This window comes from Syngnathoides biaculeatus, chromosome 15, assembly GCF_019802595.1.
Source record: "Syngnathoides biaculeatus isolate LvHL_M chromosome 15, ASM1980259v1, whole genome shotgun sequence".
Classification (NCBI taxonomy): domain Eukaryota; kingdom Metazoa; phylum Chordata; class Actinopteri; order Syngnathiformes; family Syngnathidae; genus Syngnathoides; species Syngnathoides biaculeatus.
In genome coordinates, this window is record NC_084654.1 from 8,815,743 (window position 1) to 8,828,273 (window position 12,531).

The 12,531-nt window shown below is 40.3% G+C and overlaps 1 protein-coding gene across 2 annotated transcripts in view; it reads right to left on the reverse strand.

Moving 5' to 3' along the window:
• The window catches only part of crybg1a (crystallin beta-gamma domain containing 1a), a 49,054-nt gene that overhangs the window by 12,363 nt on the left and 24,160 nt on the right, over positions 1-12,531 (reverse strand). Inside the window, exons 2-4 of one of the 2 annotated variants that reach the window (XM_061844008.1) lie at positions 12,073-12,214; positions 7,707-9,043; positions 227-1,269 (exon numbers count right to left, since the gene is read on the reverse strand). In XM_061844008.1, the coding sequence (XP_061699992.1) occupies positions 227-1,269; positions 7,707-9,043; positions 12,073-12,214 (2,522 nt within the window). Of the gene's footprint in view, positions 1-226; positions 1,270-7,706; positions 9,044-12,072; positions 12,218-12,531 lie in introns of both variants that reach the window. The other variant, XM_061844007.1, reaches the window with a different exon arrangement.

A 12,531-nucleotide genomic window follows, 5' to 3' on the forward strand; every position in this document is an offset into this window, starting at 1 on the left:
ATAACTACTAGCACAAACTACTACAAGCAGAAAAGTACCGTTGGTTCCATATTGTGGAATGAGTGACTAAATTTTTTTAACAAGCTTATTCTGTAAGAAATAAGTGTCAAACAAGCAGTCTGACAATCAACCCAAGTGAATTAAGTTAAAATCCACTTTTTAAAGTATATAAAGCCACTTTGGAGGACCATTAATCTTAAGCACTCTGTCACAACAGCTCTTTTACCTTTCTTGGGACTGCTGGGGGGAGGAGGGATCTCACTTGCAGGTCTTTTCACGTGTGTTGCTTCTCGTTCGTCTAGGCACTTCTGGGCTTTTTTGTCTCTGTTCAATTGAGGAGATGTTACATTTTTGCAGTTGGTTTCACTCATTCTAGGGACTTCATTGTTCGACTTTCTTGCTGGAGATGAAATAGGCAGCCGGCTCTTTGATGTTAAGGAAGCAAGTTTATCCTGATCGGACTGTCCTACTTTAAGTCCCTCTTCCACTCCGTTTAGTAAGTTTGTAGACCCAACAACATCAATAATATCCTTTGGCTTTTCTTTCACAGGATGTGGCAATGGGTTTAATGCTTTAGTGGGAGAAATGTCAGCTGAGAATGCGTTTACACCCTTTTCCTCGTCGGAACATGTTTTCCTGACACCTTTTGTTGTAGACACGAAAGATTTCAAAGATTCATTAGCTAGTCTTGTGTTTTTCTGGAGTTTGGAAGTGGCCAACGAGTTGTCAACTAGTGTCGTTGGATCTGTTTCTACATGTGATTTTATATCACCATCTAATATTTGTCTTTTGGGAATTTTAGACTTTGTGAGACCACTGGTGGATTTGTCTTTCGATGGCATTATCAGAGAAACTGTTTTCACATTGCTTTGTTGCTTTAGTGGTGGTAGATCACTGGATGTTGTAATTTTAATGTCCTCCATAGAACCCTTTGCTTTTGTTGTCACATTTTTGCCCTTGCCTACCGCTGCTGTTGCCGAGGGCCTTGTTACGCTGCCAATGGTACGCTGCTTTTCAGCTGCTACTGGTTTAGAGGACGTTGGCTGGTTAATCCCATTGCCTCTTATTCCTGAAACCCCAGTCTGTAGTTTCACCCGGTGCATATCAGGTGTTGCAGAAGGAGCCTCAATTCCAGATGTCTGACACAAAGATTTTTCTTCACTTAAAAGTTCAGTTATGTTTCTGTTTTCAGTTTCATCAAATGGTTTGAATGATGGAGACTCTGCATGTTTGTTTTCATCAGAGCTGTGCTTTCGAAGTTGCAGCAATCTGGAAAGAAAGACAAAAGAATACATGAGTACATGGCTAAGGACAAACACTTGGGTTTTGAGTTACATCGGATCCAAGTGCCCACAATGGGCCGCCACAAAGACAAAAATTTACTATTTAGGTTTTTGTTATATTCTTTTATATATATTGATAATATTGTAGTTCCTCATTGAAATGTATTATTCATGGTAATGGGAGATTAAAGGGCCACTGTCATGAAATGGATGATTTTGAGTATGTTATTAATGAAAAAACATGGCGCCGAAAATGAGCCACACCGGAGGAGGCGCCGCGGCTTCGGCGAATGCTGTGCGTCGAGCTTGCGGATGGCGGCGGCTCTGAAGAATTGAGACGACAATGGAATGGAGCGGCCCACCTCTACGGTGCTGTTCATCGCGTACTCCGGCGCCTATGAACAACCCCCGAAAGCAGAACGGCTCGGCTCTGCCTCACTCAGCCGTGTGCGACGACAACGCAGTAGAGCGCCCTGGCTCGACGGTGTTGTTCATCGCGAACTGCGGCAGCTATGAACAACCCCCTAAACCATCACGGCTCGGCTCCGCGATAAGCCATCTCGGCGCAGAAAATGAGCCACACCGGCCGGCTGTGATGGCTCATCTCCGCCGCAGAAGTGGATCGGACGGGCAGGCGGTTTGGCCATGATCGCATATCATCTGAATATGGCTCAAAACAATAGTGTAATATTGCCCCGGTAACTTCACTCGGTTGTGTAGTGCTCTCCTTTTCGAGAAGAGCTTCCGCGTCAGAAGGGGCGTGTTCGTCTCCCATAGTAGGATCCACCGCGTGTTTTCATTGGCGAATGTCAAGGTGACATCACGGGCAGAGGATTCAGCCAATATGGCGAAAACTTGGATGTCGTAGAATGACACTTCTGCAACTTTGCGCATGGATGACGCGCTCTCCGCTCACATTTATTTTTTCGTATTGACATTGAAGTGAATAATGTTATATGTATTTTTCATTACAATATCTATTTTAGAACGTTTATAGGATGACACTTTACCATTAAGCGGATTTTGAATCATGGATCCCAACACTGGCAGCTCTTATTTTCAATAAAGTGCACATCAATTGCTGTCACAATCGTTTATTATTTCCATTTATTATTTCATTTATTTGAATTATGTCGAGTGAACTGCATTTCAGTTTTCGTGATGAAGTTTTTGAAATGTAGGCAGCACGATGGATGACTGGCTCACAGCTCTTGCAAGGATTTTCGAAGATTGCACGTCACGGGTCTGTGTATTTGCGCGTTTCTGAGTGTGTGTTGGTGAAGAGCTCACACAGAAACAGAATCAAAAGTATAAATCCCGTCTTGATGCTTGGTGATAAATTTTCATTCTTATGGTACCACCCACCACCTTCTTCACGACCCTGCAAACCCCTGGCAGAATGTCATTTGCAACGTAGATGTAGGCCTACATGACTGGGACACAGTTAATTGTTTATTACATTCGCTAGCCAACAAGTGACCCAAGGGCAAGAGCAAAAAGATGATCCGACCATGGCAACATTTTCCCCATATAACACACACAATGGGAAAGTTAACTAACTGTCAACTACTACCACCCCGGCACACGGTATCAGTATTTAGGCAGTAGTGGACTTCAGCAAATTAATTGTCAGCATCATTTGATTGACAGCAAAAGGTCTCACATGACAGTCCAATAGCTGGAGGGAGGGCCTTATTTTACATTTTCCTTTTCCTTTATTTAACTAGGTAAAAGCTCATTATTAGATCAAATCTTTCTTTCAAAAGCCAAAAAGAAGCAGAAATAATACAGCACATAGCACGACAATATTTGTAAAATAAATAAAAAAATAAAGATTAAAAAATAACAGTGCTAATGGACGGCATCTGTACTTGAACTATTATGCGATATAATACAATTATATTATTAGTGGCATTAAAAAATTATATTATCATAATAGTTTATATTATATGTTGTCCTAAAAAAAATTGCTATCATGGCTGGCTGAAACATATTGCGAGAGATCAAGAGCAATGGATAACAAAAACATTGTACAAATTGTAAAATTAATATTCTGAAATAAAGCCGGACCTCGAAGCAACAACCGTAATATAGTGGAAGATTACTGGATCTGTACTCTGTGATGGGATGTTGCATGGACTCATTGTTCCAGGCCTGGGATTTATTGTTTACATACAGTATATTGGTATCCTAGGAATCACATTGTCTCAAGTGTAAAATGATTTATAATATATTACGAGGGCAAACTTAATAGTTGTCTTCTGGCTTAGCCATTCCAATGTATGCCAAAACAGCAGGCAAAATAGAAGAAGTGAACCATAGAAGAAGAAGAGGAAAAAAGAAGATGAGATGACTCAGATATCAAAAAGGATGATGAAGAAATGGCAACGTCAGGCACACTTACGATTTTGCAAAAAGTAGGGCAGAGTTGTAATGATATTTTTTTTTTAAAACAGTGTGTGTGAGAAATTCCTTCAAAACAATTACCTGGCTCAAAATGTGTTTTTTGACTTATTTCCACGATCACACCCACCAATAACAGTTATAATGATAGCAAGCAGCATTTATTTTTGTTGTTGATGTTCACAATTTAAAATGCGCAAAAAACAAGCTATTTTTAAATTAAATTTTAAAAAATGCTGCTGTTCTTTAGATGAATATCTTTGCATTTCAAATTTGCGTTTAATTTAGAAATACAGCATCGTGATAACATCGATAACGAAGATACGCCACGATTAATTTTTTTATACCATTTCATCTCAACTCACAATATGCTTGCTAGTGTAAGGTGCTGTTACAAATTGCTTAAAGCCTGGGTGTCATCCCTATAAACATTCTAAAATAGATATTGTAATGAAAAATACATATAACAGTATTCACTTCAATGTCTATACAGAAAAAAAAAAAGTGAGCGGAGAGCGCGTCATCAATGCACAAAGTTGCGCAATTGAATGTCCCTTGACATCCAAGCGGTCGCTATATTAGTCGCATCATCTGTCCTTGACGTCATCGTCACTTCCGCCGTTGAAAACGTGCAGTGCCTGCTACTACAGAAGCCGAACAACAGAGATATTCGCATTTTTCTGACGCCCCTTCTGACACCGAAGTTCTTTTCGAAAAGGACAACACCATACAACCGAGTGACGTTACTGGGGCAATATTACACAATTGACCCCTCCGTGGATATTGCGCAATCCGCGTCACTGACCAATCAGAGGCCAGAGATCTGCATAAACCAAAGCCCGTTTTTGCTTCCGCCATTTTCTCAGACAACATTGCATGGTCCAGTATAGGGTTAGTTAGCGTTTTATCGCGTATTTGGGTTATTTAACAAAAAATATGGTTAAGAGGTGTAGTCACGGATTTTGTAATAGTGACGACAGGTATCCTGAAAGGCTAGTTGGTGGAGTTCGATTCGTACCCTTTCCAAAACCGAAGACCCAGTACGAAAAATGCCTTCGATGGATCAAACTTTGTGGAAGACTGCATCATCAACTAAATCCATTTAATATCAACCGGAACACATATGTTTGCACGAAGGTATGCCCTATATTTGATTTTCAATACATGTCTCGTATAAATGAATTAGAAGTTCTTCGGTAGCATAACACTGCTGCGTGTGAACGATTGACACACTTATTCTTTGTTGAGCGATATTTACCGATGATCGGACTGCACACACGTATTGATTTCTTGCTGGCTCGCGGCCAGAAGCTTAACCAGACTGTGTTTGCACGAAGATATGGCCTAAATTTGATTTTTAATACACGTCTCGTATAAATGAGACGTTCTCCGCTAGCATAACACTGCTACGTGTGAACGATTGACACACTTATTCTTTGTTGAGCGATATTTAGCGATGATCGGACTGCACAAACGTATTGATTTCTTGCTGGCTCGCGGCCAGAAGCTTAACCAGAGAGTGTTTGCACGAAGATATGCCCTAAATTTGATTTTTAATACACGTCTCGTATAAATGAATGAGACGTTCTCTGCTAGCATAACACTGCTATGTGTGAACGATTGACACACTTATTCTTTGTTGAGCGATATTTAGCGATGATCGGACTGCACAAACGTATTGATTTCTTGCTGGCTCGCGGCCAGAAACTTAACCAGACGGTGTTTGCACGAAGATATGCCCTAAATTTGATTTTTAATACACGTCTCGTATAAATGAATGAGACGTTCTCCGCTAGCATAACACTGCTACGTGTGAACGATTGACACACTTATTCTTTGTTGAGCGATATTTAGCGATGATCGGACTGCACAAACGTATTGATTTCTTGCTGGCTCGCGGCCGAAGCTTATTCAGACTGTGTTTGCATGAAGATATGCCCTAAATTTGATTTTTAATACACGTCTCGTATAAATGAATGAGACGTTCTCCGCTAGCATAACATTGCCACATGTGAATGATTGAATGAAATCAGAAGCATGCCGTCTCTCTCAGTTAAGAATGTATTGTATTTAGAATCTATAATATAGCGTTGATTTGAATGAAATCAGAAGCATAGAGTCTGTCTCAGTTCAGAATGTATTGTATCGTATTTGCCATTTTTACTGTTTGTCTTACGTGAGCGCACGTGGCGTGACGTCACTTCAGGAGGCGTGGTTAAGTGCCCTGTAGGGAGGGGTCAATTGTTTCGAGCCCTCAGTGCAATATTACTCTATTGTTTTGAGCCATATTTAGATGATATCCGATCACGGCCAAACCACATCCCGTCCGATCCACTCCCGCGGTGGAGATGAGCCATCGTGGCTCATCGCAGCCGGCCGGTGTGGCTTATGACAGAGCCGAGCAGTGCTGCTTTAGTCACAGTCGAGCCGGAGCGCTTTATGCGCGCACGCAACTGAGTAACGCATTCTCGGCTGGGTTCTTCAGAGCTGCCCCCGTCGCAAAGCCTGACGCGCAGCCTCCGCAGAAGCTGTGACCACCGAACGCAGCGCCTCAGCCGGTGTGGCTGAGTTTCGGTGCCTGTGGTGGCATATAAGGAGGAGATGGACCTTAGCTATGTTGCTTTTATGGGTATGTTCAAAGTCGCCGCAGTACTCGATGAACACTATCGAGACATTGTTGGCTGGGCAATGTGCACATCGACACATTTCATACGGATCTTTTGTTATGTTATGAGAGAGACCGATTACGTGGTCCGCCCCACACTATTATTTTTTTAGTAGCTGTATGCGCACATCAACACATTTCATTCGCGGATCTTTTGCTACGTTATGAGAGAGACCGATTACGTGGTCCGCCCCAAACCATTATTGTTTTTTTTGGAGCTGTATACACATCTACCTGTTATTTGGAACCCACGAAGCTCTCGTCCTCTGCACCCGTGCAATCCATTTTTCACAACAAACAGGGTCTCTTTCAAATTTATGAAGGGTAATTCCATTCTCCCGAGTGTTCAAGCAATGTCCAGCAATGCAATGAGCCGGCATTTTGGCTAACACGAAGGAACAACGAGCTACCTTCCCGGAGGTAAAACTAATGGAAACAAACGAGTCCAATAGGGGGCGCCTCTGTCCTGTACGTCACTTCCTGCTTCTTCTCGAAAACAAATCCCTCGAGAGGATTTTTATGGCGGGAGTTACAAAAAGCTGTATACATAAAAATCATGTTTTGTGGTGAAAAAACACATGGGACCATATTGGCTGTGGGTTTTTCATTAATAATATACCAAAAATCATCCATTTGACGACACTTGAGCTTTAAGGACTTGCTATAAACTATAAGCAATCTGAAACAAGTGCTTTTGTAAATAATAAGGTAATAATGAAAAAGGTCTTGGGAACTTAAGCTATAGTCTATTAAAGTGAAAGAAAAACCAAAAATAATGAAATTGTTTTTGATTGAGCAGCTTATTTTGAAGAATGTAGAATACTTTTAGGGCCACTTACAATATGAACCTTGCAGAGTCAAACGCAAAGCCTGTAAAATTGCAGTGGCTTGCAAATCATACAAATCATACATCATACATTTCATCCATTTGGATCAGTGCTGTATATGCCCATATTTGAAATCAAAATGCAACAAAATAAGTGTGCAGTAGTCACCTGTTGCCTGGCAAGTTTTGTAATGACTAACGTACTCAGTTGGTGAAAATGCGGCAAAGTCACACAAAGGAATAAAGACGATTTAAATTCAAGTTGCAGAGTATAAACGTTATGTGTGTGCTAATTGCTTCTATATATATTTTAAGCTTAAACTGTTTGTAAAGTGTTATCACTGTATAATTAGACATAAATATTTCACTGCCTCAGTCACTGAGTATTGTTCTCTTCTCGCACAATAGCAGATGGGAAGCCTAAGATCAAGTTACACGAAGGCTTTAGCCTGTAGCTCACCTCCTTTCTTTTCTGCCAAGCAAGGTGGTTTTCAAACATGAACATAAAAAAAAAAATCTAGAAACTTACCGATTCTTCTTTGCCAGCTCAGAAGTTGTTGATGAAGAATCTGCGCTGTCTTCTTCTCCCACTTGCTTTTTCCTTTCCAAACTTAGCTGTGTGCTCACGTGCACTTCATGGGCCACATCCTTAGCCTTTGATGGCAGATTCACAGTCTTGCGTGTAACACAAGTTTCTTTTAACCCTTGTTTCTTCTTAAGGGGGAGTTTCTTTGAGTCAGTGCCAGTGTCAGGCTCCTCTGGCTGCCGTAAAGTCGTTTGCAAATCCAGCATAGTTGGCGCAGAGGACAACTCTGCTAAGCTGCTCGTGTTGCCTGTGCTCTTCTGAGTAACTGACTCATCCTCAGGAAATACTGTGACAGGTATGGCCAGCACAGGAGGCGAAAGTGGTATGATGCCCTCCTCCCTTTCCGCTCTCATGTCCTCCCACCCTATTCTCTCCTCCTCTTCAAGGTGAGTATTTACTAGAATGGCTTTAAAGAGTTGAGTAGGAGACTCTCCAATGGGTACTTTGTCTCTTTCCTGTGAATGGCTTTGTGCGGCATTTTCCCTGCCAACATCTGGTGGATCCTCATGTTGAGTTGGGATGCTGTGAGTTCTAGGTAACATAGAGCCCAAAGTTATTCCCTTTAGGGTTGTGCTGTGAACGTTGTCTCCAACTTTAACTGATGTTTTTGCTGTTGCTAAACTTATGGAAGTTAAGTTAGGTGACTTGGGCATTGTAGCATTCTTGGGAAAGGGAATTTGAAATGTTGCCATGTTCGTTGGGCTATCATGACGCTCCTCATCCAAACATTCTGCTTTCTTCTCCGTTATATCCTCCAAATCCATCTGCAGCCTCTTGCTTACCTCCTCGACCACTGACTCTGCAAATCCGACTTCAGATTTTGAATCTGAACATGGTAAAGGGCCAGTAGCAAAGTCAAAAGCAGTGGGGGTCACATTCCCTGAATTCTTTTTGTCCCTGGCAGTGCTCACCCTGCACACAGGAACCTCTTTCACACTGCTACAGCCACTGCTGTTTGAGTCTGCAAATGGAATATCTGCATCATCAGACAACAGAGAAACCACACTTGAGGCACTGGGACTAGAGCTTTGGCTGAGGTTATTGCCACTCTCCACTCCTGCTCGGAGTTCAGTCTCTTTTGGCTTGTCATCCTTTCGGGAGGGAGTAGGGGTTTTTGAGCCACTTTCCTGGTTAAGCAAAGGTGATTGTGGAGACAAAGGGGGCGATGGGGAACCCGGACAACTTGCATTGACTGAAGTCTGGCTGTTTCGGCTCTTTCTCTTCTTGGGGTTGAAGAAGTGACTGAGACGATCCAACACACCCCTTTTGTCTTCTGAATTCTAAAAAAGACAAAGAAGGTGCAAACACAAGACAAATGTCAAACTGGTGACAGTAGCAACACCATATAATTTCTCTTCGATCTTTATGTAGTTTATCTAAAAGCAAAAATGCAAGATGTAAATAATTCAGAATTATAATTTCATTAATTAAAATGCTCTTCTAATTTCAAAAGCAAAACTTATGAAACACTATTTTTATTTTAAAGTTGAAATGATGTTACAGATATCACAAAATCAGTAAACAATGTAGCAGTACCAATATTTAATTAGTTACCATATGATGACTTCAATTTACTTTGTTATTTTGGATACATTTTCTCCAAAATAAACATTTCAACATCCAGACACCGTAACCACGGTGAGATAAATAATTAACTGGACAAATATAAAACTAGATGCTATGAACTTCAAAGGTTACCGTTTCACCAACACTTTAAGGATACACGGTAATACTAATCTAATGAGATTCAATGAAAAAGGCTTTTTGAAGTCTTTTCACATTACAAAAGACAATATGAATCATTTAGTTTTATTTTCATCATACTGGGAACTATTTTCAAAACATTTCTCTCTCTCTAGTCATGAGGTCCAACATTTTACAATATCAATATGTTAGGAGTGGAGTTCTACAAACAAAATTGCAACTCCATTAATAATACACATTCTGTTCTAATGTAACATCTTTATGACCATGTAAAAGACTAAGCATTCATACATAGCAAATTATTAGACTGTTCATGTGTTTGTTTGGTTTATGTGTCTTTGCAAACAGCTGTGACTAAAATGTGACCGACACAAGTGTAGTCAGTGAGTTACCGAATTATCATTATGTCATTATCATTCATTCAAGTATTTTAGAACCTAAATCAAGTGTCACACTGCTGACTGTGATCAGCCATATGATTCACAACCAATTGAGGCGAGTGCAAGAAAAAAAGTTACATACCATTTGACTCGCTCTAATAGTTCTTTCCAGATTAAAGCAAAATGAATTTCAACTGCACAGACAAGCTCATCTAGAGCAATGCCCAAATGACTCCCAGACAACTAAAAGGAACCATTATCAATATGTAGTTAGTCCTGCCCCGTGCGAGTGACAACAAGCAACACTGGTGGCTTGTGGATATGTTAGCAGAGTGTCTATCTTGAGGGCATGGCTGTTTGCATTCACGGAAATATTCTATAAGCATTTCTCAAAACGATGGCTCGCCAGGAAAACAAGCATTTTACAATTAAATTAAAAGGGCATGGAAAAGAGGAAAATCCCACCCTTCCTCAATCTGAAGAGACATTAGTACATCTGTTTTCTAGTCTATATTTATCAGGCAACATTTGTTAAACTGTCATTCCAAAACAAAAACAAATGCTGCATAAAAGTTGATCTTGCAACAGTGAATTCAAACACACTAGAAACAAATTTGTATAAATTCTGTACTGCACATCAATTGATCAGTCTGTCTTTTTTAAAATATTTTGAAATTAAAAAAAAAAACACACTGAAGTGTTAAATGTTACCACTATTTGCCTGAACAAACAGTCCCTCATGGCTAGGATTTCCAGTTCATGTTTAAACAGAATAAAACAGGCACCTGTGTAGCCTCTGTTGGGACTTGAATTTCTTTTCGCCGTACAGTATCAAATTTAGCACCACCCACTTTAACACTACTGTACCTCCAACTTGATTCTCCCCATTCACTCAATCTTACATGCTGAAGCTATAAAAGCAATATCCTTTGTTCAGTGTGTGTTTGATTCGCAATAGTAGGTACCTATCATCCCCCTCTGAAAAAACAATCACTACTGACACATCTGCCTTTATTGATTCAAAAGCACCGGTCATCTTAAAATAGGCGTGGATTCAAACCCATTATTTATGTCCCACTTCCCATCAGATAAGGTCCTGTATTGTTCTCCAACAACAGTAACAGTGTACTCGCTCTCCCTCTCTCTCTCTCTCTCTCTCTCTCTCTCTCTCTCTCTCACACACACACAACCAACGCACATACACACACACACACACGCAAGCACACACACACACACACACACACACACGATTTATAAAATCAAAACGAAGAACCCCACAGTTTTTCTTAAGTGACACAGACAGTACTAAAAAATACATTATCTGTTGGATTAGAGGACTAGCAATCAAAGATCAAAGTAAAGTTTGAGCTGAATTCCTCAACAAAAATGTTGAACACCTAAAAATTTTTCTGTACTAAATAGCAATGGAAAAGTGGGACAAGTTGTGAGAGCAGGTTTGTCAGGTTCAGGTTGAAAATTATCCCACAATGACATCCCACAGGATGTTTTGCACTCAGATACTTTGCTTGGCTGACATGTTAACTCGCGACCCCTGCAGGCAGAAATAAGTTAAAACTATAACTGTGAAGACAATATAAAACTATGCTGTTACAAATATTTGTAAGAGTGCGATATTTGAGGCAGTAGATTACAGACCAACAGTATGTACTAACAACATTCTAATTAGAATCAATAGATAGGTACAGATTTCATTTCCTGATAAATTCAGTAAAATGCTATGGAAAATGAGCAATATTTGGCTGACCAAAATATTATCAACATCTGCAGTGTAATGCAGTCCAACTGATGTATACTCTCAAAGGTTTTGCAATATTCCAGTTAATGTGTCAAAATCTCTCTCTCTCTCTCTCTCTCTCTCTTAGATATATATATATATATATACATATATATATATATATATATATATATATAAAATCTGTGTTGCATCATTAGACTATTATAGGTTTTACAACATTGATGACATTTTTGATTAGAACAAGAACAGCATACCTCATCAAGGACCTAATCATTAAATAAGTCAAGAAATAAGGATAATGTTCTCCCTAAAATGTATACAAGGGCATTTCTAAGTATGTATTAATATCAAACTCTGAAACCAAACTTCAATGCAGATTACAGTAGGTATTCAGGATAGGAATAAGATGTGCACAATGTTTAAGTTAAAGAACACTATGCAGATTTTGTTTCCATTTATTATCACTGACCTTGAAGTATTTGGTTGGTGAAGTGGGACTTCCTTTCTGAGTCATGCTGAAGTAGATCATGGAATTAGTGTCAGATCGAAGGTCCCAGTCCGACTGAGTCTGGAACGAACACGCTGTCGAAACGCTCATTTGGTCGTAGCTCCTGCTAAAGTGAGGCGGGAAGGAGAAAAGGAATGGGGGGGGGGGGGGTCAAAGGATATGAGGTCATTTGCTTGTTTTCCCCTCTCACTGTGCAGTGAGTCTTTACAAAGATCTCACTCAGGCTTTCCTCCTATCATATGTGCCACTGAACAATTCAAGTTCCCTAAATCTCAAGTCTGTTAAGTCGTGCTGCACTGACATGTACTGTAACTGTTTTGATTTCACTGGCATGAGACGGTCTCCCTTTGAGGTGAATTCAAATGGGGGGGGGGGTGAGGGGTGAATAGACAGCAAAGAAACAATTTGACACTTGGCGAA